This window comes from Pleurodeles waltl, chromosome 5 (genome assembly GCF_031143425.1).
Source record: "Pleurodeles waltl isolate 20211129_DDA chromosome 5, aPleWal1.hap1.20221129, whole genome shotgun sequence".
NCBI classification, from domain to species: Eukaryota; Metazoa; Chordata; class Amphibia; order Caudata; family Salamandridae; genus Pleurodeles; species Pleurodeles waltl.
In genome coordinates this window covers 78,938,062-78,955,696 of record NC_090444.1, presented here as the reverse complement: position 1 = coordinate 78,955,696, position 17,635 = coordinate 78,938,062, and the positions used below count along the sequence as shown (strand labels likewise).

Below are 17,635 nucleotides of genomic sequence, written 5' to 3'. Positions count from 1 at the left end.
TTCATTTAGAACTGAGAGTAGTTACTGTCAATGTCATTGATCTTGGTGTGAACAGCGAATAGGGGAGACACGAAGAGGGCTCACAGGGCTGTACCCCGTGCAAGCAGAGATGTGGGGAAGGCAGATGGGGGTCCATGAAAAGAAAAAAAGAGGGACAGCGCAGAGGAGGAGACACCGAAAAGGCAAAGTTGAAAAGGAGCACAGCCATAAAACGGTAGGTTAAATAAGTGATGATAGAAACAAATTGAGAATGCATTGAATAGGGATCCAATAGAGCATGAGCGTAGGGCACTGGCTGAAGCACAGAAATTTGAGAATAAAAGGAAGGGATTGAGCATTACTTTTTCATATTGGACCAAGAAGTTGGATCAGGTCATGGTACAAGCACTAGCAATGACAACATGTGTGACTTGCATTGTAATTTGTCTGTAGGACATGAAGACCCTGGGTGACACCATTATTCCCTGTATTCTGTCTCGAAAGCAAGTATTAGTTGTCATGCCATTACTGCACTCATGAAGGATGCATAGAACGTGGCAGTTTACTCTGTTCTTGATCTAATGTGATCTTGTTGTGGACTTATGTGGTGGCTCCTCTGGAGTGTCTGCTTTGTGAACTGATCAATAGTAAGATGGGGTGAATGTAGATGATTGGTTAACAAACATGTTTTGAAGTTCACTTCAAGTAAGATTTGAGTTAAATCTAAATGAGGGTAGTAAAGCTATAGGGTTTGGTCTTGTGTTGCCATACTATTGAAAAGGGATGTCATAATTATGTCTGCAGGGTTGGATCCATGGCATAGTATCAGCACACATTGTGCTTTGTAAATGGACTCCATTTTGGTTTATCATAAGTCCATTTAAATCATATTGGATATCTTGAAAAACCTGCATGAATTTGTCCCTTTTGGACTTGACACTGGCATTTATCATCTTGTATGAGACTGTTTTGGGAGACATGTACATTGTGCAGGTAAGAAATTCAGAGATAAGATATTAAGTTCACAATGACTTACAACATAAGATGACTGTTCAAGAAGGGCACTGACAGACATTATTTGGTAATGACTTGCTGGATGAAATAATACAATTGTTGATGTCTGTGATGGCATTTTGGCAATTCTGTGCAAGTTCAAGCTCATTAATTAGACTTCTCACATCATACAGAAGGGATAGTCAAGGCGGATGCAGTAGATGTCTCAATGACTCCGCACAAAATACATCAAAATGTGGGTGAGACTTAATACAATTTGAACAATTGTTCACAGACAATGGGGAAAAAGTTTACTTAAGCGACAAGCCAAAACCATGTGGTCAAAAAAATGTATTCTAGAAATCTTAAGTATCCCTGATTGATTAATAACCCCATCTCGATTATTGATTTTCAACTGCCCTTGAAATTAATAACATTACAGTAAATCTCCCTACAATGCTTTAAATGTCTGTCTACTTTTTTCCTAGATTCAGGTGAATGTGAAATTATAAGCAAAAATAAAACTGTTGAAATAAGCACCTGCTTGGGTAGGAATCCAGTGTGTAAAGTCAGTCCTGTGCCATGTTCTCAGGGGAGCATTTACAACCTGCTGGGAATGTTTTATGTCAGGGAGAACATTGTCATGTACAGGAAAAATACAGGAATTGATTGATTAATGGTACTTGGTACCTGCCTCATTTTACTCTTGAATTTATCTGCATTTTCTCAGGAAAATGTGTGTTTCTAGTCATTTTGTGTACTATACAAAAAACAAAAGCAAGCTCCTCAAGCGGCCATAAAGCTTTTATTTTGCTAAAACCACCCTAATTGAATGTTAGTGACCTTGGGTGCAATAGATGCGTGGCATAGGCACCAAATTCAAACCAGTGGTATACTGTGAGTATGAGGGTAGGCATGAGCTATCATTGTTTTATTCTGGCACACCTTGGTTAGCACAAACCTCAAGTGAATATGTTGATGGTCATCCAGAGAATGCAGTTTAGAGCTCAGAGAGCTTGGATTGATCCGAGTTCTCCATGTTTTTCCAGATATGGCGTGCTGCACATGAACGAGAGTTGGACCTGGGATGTCAGAATTTAGTCAGATGCCCTTTACCCCGAATAGCACCAGCGCGGTCTGAAGATTTGTCTTTTCCCTGATGCGGTATAGTTGAACAAAGCAAGACTATTCATGAAGTTTCATTGGTTTTGTAGATACAATTGATCTTGAAAGAAGCCAAGTGGACTGGAGAGTATTTATTTTATACAGGGTTTGTGAATCTCAAATTCAGCATGACTTCCAAGTTTATGTTGATGTAAGACGATTTTCACTAAATAAAGTATTTTACACTGAATGGCCTGCTCATGTTTTAGTCATTATTTAAACATATCCCTGGGCCAGGATCCTTCTGTGCCACTAATCATGGAATAAGGCGCTAATGCACATCCTTGCCTTAACTTTGAAATATCTGGTACATAGAAACAATTTTATATTGATTCTCATGGTGGTGGATGGTGCCACTCATGCCAGGTGTTTTACTGGCATTGCATGATCCCTCTGGGACATTATGACACCAAGCACAAAGTGACTTGTGTCCGCCTTAAACTTTAGTTCTTTTATCTCTGTCCAGGTGTTGCAACTCAGTACCACATTCAGAACAAAACCTAATGGGTCATACAGTATTGTAAGTTTAAATTGAATTGGCTGATTTCTTGTGTTTTATAACTTCATCCTTACGTGTAAACTCAGATGCATATTTCAGTTTGTTCCTACACACAAAAGGTACCTGCTTTTGTGGTGGAAGCAGTCATTTTCAAGTCAAAGATCTGACATCTGCTGCTACATTGATGACTCAAGTGTGTGCTTGAGGCTTTGCAGTAAATGGAAGATGTCTCTTATCTGGATGACTGCCTCCTGAAAGATGCCTGTCATGTAGAGGTGTTATTTGCACTGCAGTCGCCAATCTCATTGCTACATGGACTGGGGGTTTTCTCTGATTATTCTTAAATCAGAAGACTCCTGTTCACTGGAGGACACTTCTCTGATGTACATGTTCTTCTTCCAATGGTCTATGACATTTAAAAAAATGATTCCTTTATCCATCATCTGACATCACTGCTGAGGCAGAAGTGTTAAGATTGATTGGCCTCATTTCATTCTGCATGTTGTTGGTTCTTTAGATGATTTAGTGTTTACTGAGGTCTCGGTTGTGCAAACATCAGAGGGTTTACAGATCTTGATAAGAGATGTTTTCCTAGATCAAGGAGGGTATCTGGAAATTGACAACATATTGAAGGGTTTGGATATAGCTCTTCCACGCCATCAGGATTCAGGTGGTGGTAGTATATGAGCGTGGGACTGCTTTTGACAGAACTAAATGTAATTTGTCTTTTGTCATATAAAGATTGCCTTCACCACAGTCGTTCGTGGCAGCTCAGAGTGATAATTGTGGCACTCAATTTTCGGCCCACAGTACAAGGCAAGCAGATTTTTGTGTTGGCAGATACACAACTGCTGTGTGCTTTGTCAATAATTTATTTAGGGAAATATTGATGCATTTCAAATGGGCATCAGTGTTCAGGCTGCTCATTTGGCCGATATAAGCAACAGTCAGATGGATGCTTTTATCAGGTTTCACACTTCTTCACACAAATTGTGTCTTCATCTATGTATCATTGTAAAACATTTCAAGCTGTGTGGGTGCCCCTAGGTGGTTCTCTTTGCAGCTCACCAGAACACATTGTTTGCTGTGCTGTTTTCAGACACTTCCAGTGCAAATTTCTCCTGGAGATGTGAGGCCTGTCTCTTCAATACATAAGAATCATTATCATTGTCTTGAGAAGATTCAGACAGCATTGATCCTTGTGACTACAAGTTAACCCTGGAAAACGTGGATCAAGGATCTCTGGATTCTTATTTGGGAGAGGTAGGTCAGGCTGGTAATCTTACATGCCTTCTGTGGAAGGTGATGGGCAGTGTGTTATGTGTTTGGCTTCTCAGGAGCTGAGGTTTGTTTTTCATGATCTCTGATGAGGAGCATGATGTAAGGGTGGATGCCAAACACAAAGGCACCTGGTGTCCCTCAGAAACCTTCTGAACTACAGAATTTGGATTTGCAGTTTGTCAAAGTTTACATGGGTCTGTGATGGTTATTCCTTCACATATTCCATCTTTTTGTGGGAACATTTGTGCCTTCTTTTTTGTGATCCTGGTGGCGTCCCAATTTTTGATGGGTGTGTGGAGCAGGTTCCATTACTGCTCAGTGGAACCTCAACTTAATGTCAGCCCTGTTGATGACTCTGTCTTTGGAGCACTTGCGTTGATGTGATTTGAAGTATTTCACCCCCAAATCTGTATTTTGGAGGCATTGGTAACTTAAGCTGGGAGCATGAATGAACTACAGGTTACCGTCCGAATCACCATACATTATTTTCTGAGATGGTGACATAGTTCCATCTTAGCAAACCAATCATGTTGCACCAACTTAAAGTGAATAGAGATTGCACAGTGTAGTTCTGAAAAGGGCTATTTCACTACATGTTCTCAACATATGTAGCACAGGAGTGCCAGGCAGATTATGGAATATCTGCCAAGGATGTGACACGCAGCAGACAATGATAGGAGCCAACAGGCCTCCGACACAAGTAACAGTTGCACATCTTACAAGGAGGACAGTGGTCACTACTGCCATCTTGAAAGAGGTGCAAAGCAGGGGCAAGTCAGGCCCTATTTTGTTTTCCGACCCCTTCAAAACATTATTGCGTTGACTCGATTGACATGGCGGATATGTTGTTTAGAAGATGAGTGGTTCATTATAATTGGAGGTAGCTTAGCATCTTTTTGCTCCTCTGAGACTCCTCTGCATGAATTTGTTTAATCATTTTCTGGGTAATTTTTCAAAGTGGAAGAATTTTGTTTTAAAGGATATTGTGTTCCCGCTGCAGACTTTTTGCACCACCAACCTACGTCACCTCCCACTAGTTTGATCTTCTGACGCCGAATGAACTGGAAAATTCTTGGAGATGAAGGCTTTCAGGTGGTTCAACACCATATACGTGCTAAGAGTTTTGATGCCTGCTTGATAACTCCTTGGACATAAGTGGTGTTACAAGATCATCAAGCGTGTTTGAAGAAGAATAATAAAGGTTCCTCGTTGGCTCCTCGCCAGGTGACTTCAGGTGTGATAATTCAGAGATAAAGTATCTTTAGAGGGTTGTGATATCCAGCAGAACCACCGTTATCAAGGTACACAATTTTTACATCTAAACTGAGGAAGGTTCCTTAGTTTAAAAAGTGGAGAGTAATGCACGGGTTCTTCCTATCTGCTGAGTGGCAGACACTGCTCATTATTTTAGAGTGAGCATATTAGAAATACCACATTCTTTCTAAATGAAGTACCTTATTGTACAGTGACAATCTGCGGCTTCTTGGCCGGGCAATGATAAGGGTGCAAGGACAGTCAAAGTCTTTTGCTTATTACTTTAAATGCACACTTTCTGGAGAATTATTCACAAGGAGATCAAATTAAACTATTCCCTAAAGAGTCCAAGGGAACACAAATGGAGTATCCATGAGCAGGGGATTGGAAAACGTGGCTGTCTACACATATCTTGCAATCATTTGTACTTGTAAAGTTGCATGAAAGGCACAACCGGTGCCCAGGACGCACCAGACAGATGTGCCAACACTGAGGAGGAGGTTCAATAGAGTCCATGGGGAGCTGTCTTAATTCCTTTGTAAAAGATTTACTAAGGTAAGTTTTTTTAGGGTGCACTGTATGAACACTTGGTCTATAACCTGGATCAGAAATGTGTTAGTGATGTCACCTAAGAGAAATGCCAGAAGCCAGTCTTACAAATAACCAAATAGAATGTAATTCAGCCTACAAGATTAGAATTTGGTTTAATATCAGTGGAGGATATTGCAGAAGCACTCTCACTAAAATGTCTAAATAAATTCTACAAAGTAAGTCTTGGTATCGTTGCTAGGAGTTGCCTGCTTGAAGTGCCCAGCAGCTTGTCAACTTCAGTGCATAGTAGTTTTTTTTCATTTTATTCGTGTTACTTCGTTTTCCATAGTGAAAGCAGCATTGAAAGAACTCTAAACAGGTGTTGGGTGGGGCGACAAGAGAGGAGTTGTATGAAAATCACTACTGGGCATCAGTGACGCGAGAGTCGGAATTAGAGCTCATAACATTGCTGTGGACCGGCAGTACCTTTGTAGCAGAGCTGATGGTCTTAAACAACCAGCCATCTGATATATAAATTGTACAGCAGTACTTGTTACTATCAAGAGAAAGAGTTTGGATGCTGCTGGTTAGATGGAAGGACTTGTAGTGGTCCCTGGAGAAAGCAGGCTCCATAGAAAGTAGGTGAAGATAAAAGCAATGTGTGCAGCTCTGGATAATGAGACCGTGCTATGGAGATGCTTTACCTGGAACAAGCAGCGATACAGTCGCATCTGCACAGGGGCGTTTTGCCATCTTCTGTGTGCCTTCGATGCCTGTTGTCCTTTGGCAGCAGAAGATGATGTGCGGGGAGATGTTGGTAGAACACTGATGAGTGAGAGCAGACCTAGGACATTTTGAAGGAAGGCAATGCACCACAGAGGAGTAGGGAGCTGGAGCTGTCATATGCCATGGTTGAGTGAGTGCTCAGTCTCTGATAGATGGACTGATCCCAATGTTTGATGACCACGTTATGGTCCCTCTTCATCCAACTGGTTGCCATTAGCTGCGTGTTGTTCCTGGTGTCATTTCAAGTGTCGCTGTCTGTGCCTCTGAGTGCTGCTGTAATCACTTCATTATTCACCCATGACCATTATTCTCTAATTTTTATTATTTCCAGAAAAGGGGTACTAAACAGAAGGACGAGCCGCTTTCAAGGTAAATGTTCATTGTGATCGGATGCTTTTTTCCTCTTTGTAATGAAAAGATGAGCCTTTGTGTTTGTTTTTTGTGCCCGTATGTTGCATGAGACTAGTGATTCGTCCCTGAATTGCAGAAATCTTCCAAATTTATTTTTCTAGATATTAAATTGAACCTCATGAGAAAGTAATTTGTTGAAAGCAAGGTATTTAAGGCACACAGAGCATGCTATGATTCAGGGTTCTTGAATCTTAGATTGTTCAGTATGAGATATGGCAAGTCCACGTGCCATTAATCCATCCAGGGTCACTGAGGAGCACCTTCTGAAGTGGCTGTGAGGCTGCAGGTTTAGCCTTTGCAGAATCCTGGTAACTGAGAACCCTTTCCTTTGCTCGTACTCTGTCACTGTTGTCCCTTGATTCTCATCTTCTCTTTCTGACTGTTCCAATGTTGTGCCCTGCTCTGGTCTTTCTCCCATTTTCCTTCATCATCATGTGTGTCTTGAGGTTCTACTGTTATTCATTCAGCTTTTCATCTACACCACTCCTCTCAAATCCTCATCTTTTTGCAGTACCATAGCAGTTCATCAGTAATTTTATCTGAAGTTTCATCTCCCAGATATCAACCCACCCCATGTACATCTACCTCACCACGACTTGTAAACAGCCAAAGTTCTGACTTTGTCTTCGCTTGTCTTGGCTAGTGTTATCTGCTTCATGTTTAGATTCTCCATGTTCACCCCTACAAGTCTAGTTTCTGTGCCTCTATTTGACTTATGTTCAATCTCTCTTTTCAGTCTTGCATCTCTCCCATCTTGTTTCCTTGGATTGGCATCTATTCTGTATTTAGGCCCACCTCCTCTGCCTTTTCTTTAAATTAACACACTATGTTGCACATTTGTTCACACTTTTCTGTATCCATGATGCTACTTGTGGCTCTTTCATGCCAACGTGCCCTCACATGGTCTTAAATTGTGGAAACTCCTCCTTTAAACAGTTCACTCCCCTCCTACTTTGTGTATTTGTCCCAGTGCTCACATTTATTTGCTTGAGCTCTTGAGGGAATCTCCGAACCCTCTCTAAAGTCAATGGAACCTGATGTTCTTGACCTGCTTGTTCTGTTACTCAAATTATTGTAGATTGCTCCATAAATTAAATAATCTTGATCTGGGCTGTGTGTTAAATAACCCCTACATGGGATGGCAATGTCTGCTAATGTACAGTCCATAATGGAGATTCCTAATACTGGGTGCCTGGACGAGAGCTACACGAAGGGAAATACTCTGAAGATGTTCTACAACATTCGCCTTATACTTTCTATATCTGGGTTAACAACATAAATGTGCATCGTGAGCTTGTTTCCTTGCTGTCTGTCCATGTCTCTGTCAGTCTGTCAGTAGAACTGAGTTCATGGCCTTTTCTTCAGTGCTATTTTGAGATGAGTTGAAATAAATCCGGAACCTCCGAGCTCATTTCCCTTCTTCCCCAGACTCCTGTGTCTAGACGGGAACCCTCAGAGCAGGGAAACCTAACGGGGGGCTCACGGATCCATGTATGGGCTCAGGTGTCTAGGGGTGGTCTAGTATAGATCTTCCCTGAGATCCTTCTAGAGACTCATTTTGAGGGTAGTTATCATTTATAGGTTCCCCTACTTTGCTGTGAGGAGTCACAAAAAACAAGCCACTATTATGTTTAAAACTGACAGTCACTCGGAATGGGCTATTATTCTAAGGAGCAATATTTTTATCTAAAAATCTGTTAGATCTTAGAGACATCCTTCCAGAATCCGCATACCACTGGTTTAGTTAATCTCTCACCCCTCAGGTGAAGCCTTGTCCAATAGTCCAGGGACGGGGTGCGAGACAAGCTAACGCAGTCTCCTGTAGGTCTCCAAACCTAGTGCTTGAACAAATAATACCAGGAGTATCTACGCAAGGTTGCTTGTGCCCCACTTCTGCACATGTTATCTTCTCATCTGAAGATCAGCCCATAGGAAGGAATCTTAATCCATCACAATGTAACTTGTAATCCACTCACTGTCCACGCGTGTGACCATGTACAACACTAGACTTGCAGTTGTAGGCATAGTTGGAAAACTGCTGTATAGCAAGAACTTGAATGAGAATAATAGTTTGTTCTTATTATTCACTAAGCAGTGATGTAAAGCTAAAGAGATTTTTAACTTTTTGAAATCACATAACCGTTCTCATTACCTCCCAGAGGGCAAAGCTCTAAGGTCATGAATGAATCAAGGCATTGATGTGCTTATTAGATGTTTTTGTGTCTGACAATCATGAGAAAGTTAGGGAGTTCTAAAACAGTGCCCAAGCTCTGTGTGCTTATGAGAGTGAATGGTTTGATTCAATGTACAATAGTATCCAGTATTCTTCCTCTGTGTCCCTATTTAGGTGAAATCTATGCATCCTCAGAGGTTTTCAAGCAGAGCCCTGCTTCTTTGTTCTTTCCTGCCACCCGGAACAGTTCGACATCTGTTGTCAATAAATAAAACAATTTGTTTGCTCTTCTCCTTGTTTTCCTGGATGGTTGGGTGCACAAGGGGATGCTTTCTGTGTGGTGGGTAATCTAGAACTGTCCACGTCAGCCTGAATAGTCACTGGCACAACTCGCCATGCTGGTAGGTAGTGCAGGAGTTTTTATTCCATGGTGGACGACACAAGCAGACATTGTCTGTTGACGGGTAGCGTGAGAGTACTGTGTGTGATAACCATCTGTAAAGATGTTGGCCAGCAAGGGAAGACCTTCCCTGGTTGTGGTAAGCACATGATGTATTTTGTCCTACTTCGGTGCATACAGTTGATGCCAAAATGAATAGTCATTCTCTGGCTGTGGGTTGATCTAGGAACGTTCTAATCTTGCAACTGGAGAGCAAAAGAAACATCACCAGCTATTGGGTGTTTGATCATTTGTTTCTTCCTTAGCTGGTGGGCAGCATAATTTGGCATCCTGTCCTTGTGGGTCCCTTCATTAAACAATTCCCCAGTGTGGGTGGACTTCTACCCGCCCACCTCAAGTATTCCTTGTCAGTCATTCTTGTGATAAAATCTGTATTATGCACAATCGATAGCAAAAGAGAAGAGTAGCTAGTTATCAAACACTTTATCACCTCTCGATTCCAGTATGTCAGGTGATTGTAGTCGACAGTAGTAGTGTGTTGCTGTGGGCATCAATAACAGATCTGTTTGCACACTTCCTGCTCTAGTTTATATCAGGGCTTACCACAGGGCGGGAACAATCAGGACAGACCAGGTGCAAAGATGTTCCTACCTACTCCTGGAACTCCCAGCTGCCCTTCGTAGAGTGCCTTAAAGAATATTGGTTTACACACCTGTGGCGGTTTATTTTTCCAGAGTTTTTTTGTATGATTTTTACTGTTTCTACAAGAAATTGATTTAGAAGGGACATGACCACTTAGCGCAAACAAGGCAAGAAATTGATGGTTATACAATTGACTGCTCCTATCCAAGGAATTTCTAGTGTACCCCACCTGTAAATACTCTTGAACAGGACTTCCAGCAAAGGTGGGAAATTGCCGTCATATGCCTGGGAAGGGACAGAGAGAAGAACCACTCCCAAGTATTCTATGCCTAAGCTGAAGCCCTAACAATAAAATATGTGATCATCATCTTCCCTATTTATAGCAATCACCTCCAGACATTCATAGTTAATTCTAAAATCTGACACCTCTTTGAGCCCTTGCAGTTCATGCATCAATTCCAGTAGGGCAGTGGAGGATTTGGACAAAAAGTAGACAATATTGGTGAACAATGCCAGCTTGAGTTGGCCAGCTTTTGTATATAGATCTTGAAAACCCGATTGTTTTGTATATATTGTGCCAAGGGTTGCATTGTAAGAAAAAGGACCAAGATGACCGGTGGCAACTCTGTGTCACGCCTGTAGTAAGAACGATGGGATCTGACAGATGGAAGTAAACATTCAATCTTCTGGATGGTCGTTTAAGGTTGGCTTTGTTATAAAGCAGAATCCTTGGCCCACGGCTGGATCTTGTCTAAAATGTTATCTGGAAATCTCCAAGCCACAGTTGATCTCCTTCTCGACGTGAAGCAAGAGAAGGCATGGCTGAGTTTAGCAATGCTACCAGTCGGTAGGAAATGCACATTTATGGTTGTTTTTTGCCAGCTTCATCAGCAAAGTCAAAGTGGATTCCTCCATAATGGGTCTTACCAGTCCTGTGTCATAGAAAGAATAGAAAACTTTGTTCATGTGGGATAATATTTTGCAAAATGCCTTGTATAATGAGGGTGGAAACTCAATCGGGTCCAAGGGCTTTGTCCTTCAGAAGATTTTTGATTGCGATGCAGACCTAATTTTCGGGATAGGTTAATCGAGTCCGTATAGCATCTTGGGTGTGATCAACAGGAAGCCCAAGTGTGCTGAATGTGTGTCTTGGTGAGCGGGGTCTGCAGGTTCAGCTTGGTAGAAGATGGAGTAGAATTGAGGGACAACGCCTTTCACATCTTTATCACAGGTGTGGATAGAACCTCCTGTTTCTCGGATCGACTGTATGAAGTTGCAGGCTTTGACTAGGCTGATTTTGTAAGCCAGTAGTCTATCCTTTGACACCTTTTTCACAGCTTTATGTCTAATAATTTGCGGGTGATGTCTCCTTAGTAAGAAGGGCCTTCACCACCACCACCCCCACAGCCTTCCCAAGGTCACGATACACCCATCTAGAACAAGTTTTTATATGTTCTGGTTTAGAAACTTCACCCTTTAGGTCATTTCGTCTCCTCTTTACCAGGCTCATAAATTTAGACATGGGCAGTAAGCCTCGCCCCTCCATTTCCCCTCTCAGGACAGCTCTCACAGCACCTCATACCATGGCCCACAGCATTCATTCTGTCACATTTACAGCCAAATAATTCTGAACGGCTTTGTATAGCCTCCCTTTTAGTAGCAGGTCACAAAAAGCTCAATCATTCACTTTCCAGATACATGTGGATTGCGGGTTCGGTCTATCTCAAGCTAGTGTCATTGTTACTGGGGGGGGGTGGTAAATGTTTTGTGTCCCTGTGGTCACAGGTACAACCCATCCCATCCCATAAAGGGAACACTGAGATCTGAATCCAGGAAGTGTGAGATCAGCATCTGTGAACACTGGAAAGAAGAGTGTAATCTCTCTCCGCATGATGGGGGTGAGCGTCACATGTTCAAGATTCAGATCAGCTGGCCATCTGGTCGGAGGTCGCATTAGAGGATCTATCTGAGGCTGAGTCCAACACAGCACCCCATCCCCCCAGTTCTTACACCGCCCGCCATGAATCTCGCAACCATTGGCAAGAGGTGTGCATATAACGAGTTCTTATTCTACCCTTCTTGTCACTGAACGTCGATTCCCACTTGAAGCAAGTGCCCAACCCGCTTAGTTCTGGCCTGTGATGTGGGGTGGTAGTATAGAGCGTAGCGCTTAGATCTCAGCCTAGGAACATCAGCAGTTTGCAAATGTGCTTCGGCGTAGCACTACTTCTGTCCCACTCGTGTACAACCATTTCAATAAGGCATTCCTCTTGATGAGAGAATTTAAACCCCACAGCCTGAGTCCTGTGTATGATTGTTTGCTAGTCACAAAGGTAAACTGACACTTTGTGTATGATTGTTTGCTAGTCACAAAGGTAAACTGACACTTTGTGTATGATTGTTTGCTATTCACAAAGGTAAACTGACACTTTGTGTATGATTGTTTGCTATTCACAAAGGTAAACTTACACTTTGTGTATGATTGTTTGCTAGTCAGAAAGGTATTTTAGGAGGAGAAATGTCTTCTTTTGTTCTCATTATTTCCTCTTTCCGTGAGCTGCAGTACACAGAGAATGAAGAAACTGCCCCTAAGGCTTGTTTTTGTGCAGGGAGGTGTCCCTGCAGCATCACAGTCCTGCGCAGGCACCCTTGCAGCATGGTGCTAGGATGCCTACAGAGGTGCTAGGCTGCGCCCAGCGCAAGGAGGGAGCAGAAATGTGCCAGATCTTTGCAACTGTGGTGCATTTCTACTGTGCTCTTTCACTCAACACGGTGCAGCAAGTTACCCCAGTGTTTTGAGCCCAAAGCCATCCATGCCCTGGGCATGGAAATTAGGCGTCTGGTGAAGGATGCTAAGAACCATGTGATGAATAACATGTCCTGATCTGTTGTAACAGAATGCCCGCGCTCTTTGCTGTAATACTTTGTTTTGGCTAGAAGTAGGTGACAAAAACATTTGGATCCAGGACCTAAAATCTGTAAACAGGATATCCGTAGAAGAATGGTCCGAGCAGTCCAAGTGCATTGCGATAGGATGCATAAATATAACATACATGATTTTTTTTAGAAGGAGGCAAAGACATTTATCTGCATCATCAACAATGAAGTTGCTTGTGTGTCCATTAAAAACTGAAGAGTTGCTATGAATGCTGTTGATTTACCAAACCCTTAGTTTTGTAAACAGTGCCATCATTGATTGTGAGGTACAATTTCCCTTTTCATTGTTTGTCATTTTGTATTTAAACCTCCTTATTAAAATTTTAAATTGATCCAAATTCTAGAAAGGCAAATAAAAACGTAATTGATCATGTAGTGGACACTGCCACTGGCTCCCAGTCAACAAACATGGTGACATGTACTATAAAGTAACGTCTTAGGCAGTAATGTGCTGGATATCAATTATATAATATGACACACTCTAATTACCATTCTGACCTGTCATTTGGGTTCAGTTTATCGGAAACTAGTTTACCATGTTTTCATGTCACAGGTGTCCTGCGCCAGTGAGTTTTTGAAATTCCATTTGGATTTTGCTCTTGGTTGATGCTCTCTTGTTTTCTCGGTGGCTTGCAGCTCAGTGCCTCCCTTGCGGCCCAGTCGGATTCCGGTGAGGAAGAACGGGCTGCCACACTCGCCGACCTCCCTCCAACATGGTAGCGGGGAGCCCATCCTGAGAGTCTGGAAGTACTCGCCCAACGGGCTCCTGAAACAGAGGTCTCTAACAGGTGGGGCTGCTAGACTTTGGTTGTAACAGCCAGTGCCGTTGTGGGAAACATTGGCCACTAGCTTCGGTCTTCCACCTTGCCGTCAGCATTTACAGCTTTCTTTTATGTTTAAAGCACCTGTCACATATACAATGACACTCCTAGTGCCATAATTGTTTAGATGAGGCATTTGCTGCTGATGTACTCAAACCTTCTTTTTGTCTGGTCTTTGATGCGACCCCAGAGCTCTCTACAAAATCTAAAGATAGCATTGTGAGCGCATCTTCCATACACGGGATTGCCATACAACCTCAGCATTACTGGGAAATTGTTGTTTAATCATCACATACAACATTAAACACAAAGTATTCTGCACTATGAACTCTTGATTTCATTACACAAAAAGCGTTCTGCACTATGAACTCTTGATTTCATTACACAGAAAGCGTTCTGCACTATGAACTCTTGATTTCAGTACACAAAAAGCGTTCTGCACTATGAACTCTTGATTTCATTACACAAATAGTGGTCTGCACTATGAACTCCTGATTTCATTAAACACAAAGTGTTCCACACTATGAACTCTTGATTTCATTACACAAAAAGCGTTCTGCACTATGAACTCTTGATTTCATTACACAAAAAACGTTCTGCACTATGAACTCTTGATTTCATGAAACACAAAGCGTTCTGCACTATGAACTCTTGATTTCATGAAACACAAAGCGTTCTGCACTATGAGCTCTTGATTTCATGAAACACAAAGTGTCATGAAACACAAAGCGTTCTGCACTATGAGCTCTTGATTTCATGAAACACAAAGCGTTCTGCACTATGAGCTCTTGATTTCATGAAACACAAAGCGTCATGAAACACAAAGTGTCCTGCACTATGAACTCTTGATTTCATGAAACACAAAGTGTTCTGCACTATGAACTCTTGATTTCATGAAACACAAAGCGTTCTGCACTATGAGCTCTTGATTTCATGAAACACAAAGTGTCATGAAACACAAAGCGTTCTGCACTATGAGCTCTTGATTTCATGAAACACAAAGCGTTCTGCACTATGAGCTCTTGATTTCATGAAACACAAAGCGTCATGAAACACAAAGCGTTCTGCACTATGAACTCTTGATTTCATGAAACACAAAGCGTTCTGCACTATGAGCTCTTGATTTCATGAAACACAAAGCGTTCTGCACTATGAGCTCTTGATTTCATGAAACACAAAGTGTCATGAAACACAAAGCGTTCTGCACTATGAGCTCTTGATTTCATGAAACACAAAGCGTTCTGCACTATGAGCTCTTGATTTCATGAAACACAAAGCGTCCTGCACTATGAGCTCTTGATTTCATGAAACACAAAGCGTTCTGCACTATGAGCTCTTGATTTCATGAAACACAAAGCGTCATGAAACACAAAGCGTTCTGCACTATGAGCTCTTGATTTCATGAAACACAAAGCGTCCTGCACTATGAGCTCTTGATTTCATGAAACACAAAGCGTTCTGCACTATGAGCTCTTGATTTCATGAAACACAAAGCGTCATGAAACACAAAGTGTCCTGCACTATGAACTCTTGATTTCATGAAACACAAAGCGTCCTGCACTATGAACTCTTGATTTCATGAAACACAAAGCGTCCTGCACTATGAACTCTTGATTTCATGAAACACAAAGCGTCCTGCACTATGAACTCTTGATTTCATGAAACACAAAGTGTCCTGCACTATGAGCTCTTGATTTCATGAAACACAAAGTGTCCTGCACTATGAGCTCTTGATTTCATGAAACACAAAGCGTCCTGCACTATGAACTCTTGATTTCATGAAACACAAAGCGTCCTGCACTATGAGCTCTTGATTTCATGAAACACAAAGTGTCCTGCACTATGAACTCTTGATTTCATTAAACACAAAGCGTCCTGCACTATGAGCTCTTGATTTCATTAAACACAAAGTGTCATGAAACACAAAGCGTCCTGCACTATGAGCTCTTGATTTCATGAAACACAAAGTGTCATGAAACACAAAGCGTCCTGCACTATGAGCTCTTGATTTCATGAAACACAAAGCGTCCTGCACTATGAGCTCTTGATTTCATGAAACACAAAGTGTCCTGCACTATGAGCTCTTGATTTCATGAAAGACAAAGCGTCCTGCACTATGAACTCTTGATTTCATGAAACACAAAGCGTCCTGCACTATGAGCTCTTGATTTCATGAAACACAAAGTGTCCTGCACTATGAACTCTTGATTTCATTAAACACAAAGCGTCCTGCACTATGAGCTCTTGATTTCATTAAACACAAAGTGTCATGAAACACAAAGCGTCCTGCACTATGAGCTCTTGATTTCATGAAACACAAAGTGTCATGAAACACAAAGCGTCCTGCACTATGAGCTCTTGATTTCATGAAACACAAAGCGTCCTGCACTATGAACTCTTGATTTCATGAAACACAAAGCGTCCTGCACTATGAACTCTTGATTTCATGAAACACAAAGCGTCCTGCACTATGAACTCTTGATTTCATGAAACACAAAGCGTCCTGCACTATGAGCTCTTGATTTCATGAAACACAAAGTGTCCTGCACTATGAACTCTTGATTTCATGAAACACAAAGCGTCCTGCACTATGAGCTCTTGACTTAGAGAGAACTTACCAGGGCTACAGCTGTTGAATGTTGACTATTGGGATGCTATGCTTTGCAGCATTATTATCTAAATGATTACATGTTAACAATCTCTGATACAAAACAAGTCCCAGCGATATAGAAAAGAGAGATGTTTTGTTAATTGAGCATGAATAAGTTGCCGAATACTGAAAAGATGACCATTGTAAAGTTCTCTCTGCCTCCAACAGGACATTTGTTGGCTTAAAACATGTATTTGTGCAGGGCACAGTCCTACGTGCACATGTTAATTGCTCCAAAAGTTGTACCTTAAGTTCTGTCATCAGTAGCTTTCTGTAAACACCTTTGAGGCCATCCCTGTCCCCTGACTGCACTGCTCGTACTTTGGAAGCATTGAGTTTAAAATGATTTGGCTTCACCAGTGGAACAAACCGTTTTTAAACGATCAAGAGAAGTACAATTGTAAAACAATTAGAGAGCTATGACTAAAGTTCAATATTCTGTTTAGTCGCCTGGACTTTAATAAAGTCATAAAGCCCTCTGGCTAGGACTTTACCAATTGTTAAAGGCCCCGAACCTGAGTTATAGGCCCGAGCTACTGCTGAGCGCCTATAACAAGGGAGAGGGCCTTTAACAACCGGTATAGCCCGTGGAAAAAAATGTATTAAGGCTTTTGGCATATTGGCCGTATAAATCAGGAGAAGGCCATTAACAACCAGTGTAGCCATTTGCAGCGGGCTTTAACACTATCTTTGAACATGGGGAGTGTTGCGAGCTCCACTGAGGACAATGAAGCAGCTCAGTGCCCATCATGGCCGCACAGAGCTTCTGCTCCAACATTCCAATGTTTGCCTTTCTGTTTCCAACACTTGAACTGTGGATTTTATGTTCGACAAGCATTGTAGCCCTTCTGTCAGTGTATATCAGTTGTTAAAGCCCTTCTCCTTCGCTTTAGACCCGTGTCACTTGAACAAGGGCCTATGTGGCCGGAATGTCAGCTGGCCATAATGCTACATTATTAAGGAAAAAGCTCTTACTGACATGTAGTCAAGGGAGCTGGACAAACAGTTTGAAAATACAAAAATGTCAAACTGGGATGTGTAAAGAGGTTTAACTGCACAGCACCTCAGCTGACATGGCAAGAGCACGATTGTTGGCATTTAAGGTAGAGTGGCA

General features: G+C 41.9%; 1 protein-coding gene across 10 annotated transcripts in view; it reads left to right on the top strand.

Annotated features, from left to right (window-relative positions):
* The window catches only part of AGBL5 (AGBL carboxypeptidase 5), a 358,598-nt gene that overhangs the window by 336,631 nt on the left and 4,332 nt on the right, over positions 1–17,635 (top strand). For 5 of the 10 annotated variants that reach the window (XM_069233618.1, XM_069233620.1, XM_069233616.1 and 2 more), the window contains 3 exons: positions 56–214; positions 6,819–6,856; positions 13,687–13,838. In XM_069233618.1, coding sequence (XP_069089719.1) covers positions 56–214; positions 6,819–6,856; positions 13,687–13,838 — 349 coding nt within the window. Of the gene's footprint in view, positions 1–55; positions 215–2,021; positions 2,391–6,818; positions 6,857–13,686; positions 13,839–17,635 lie in introns of those variants that run through there. The other 5 variants (XR_011203584.1, XM_069233621.1, XM_069233622.1 and 2 more) reach the window with 4 other exon arrangements.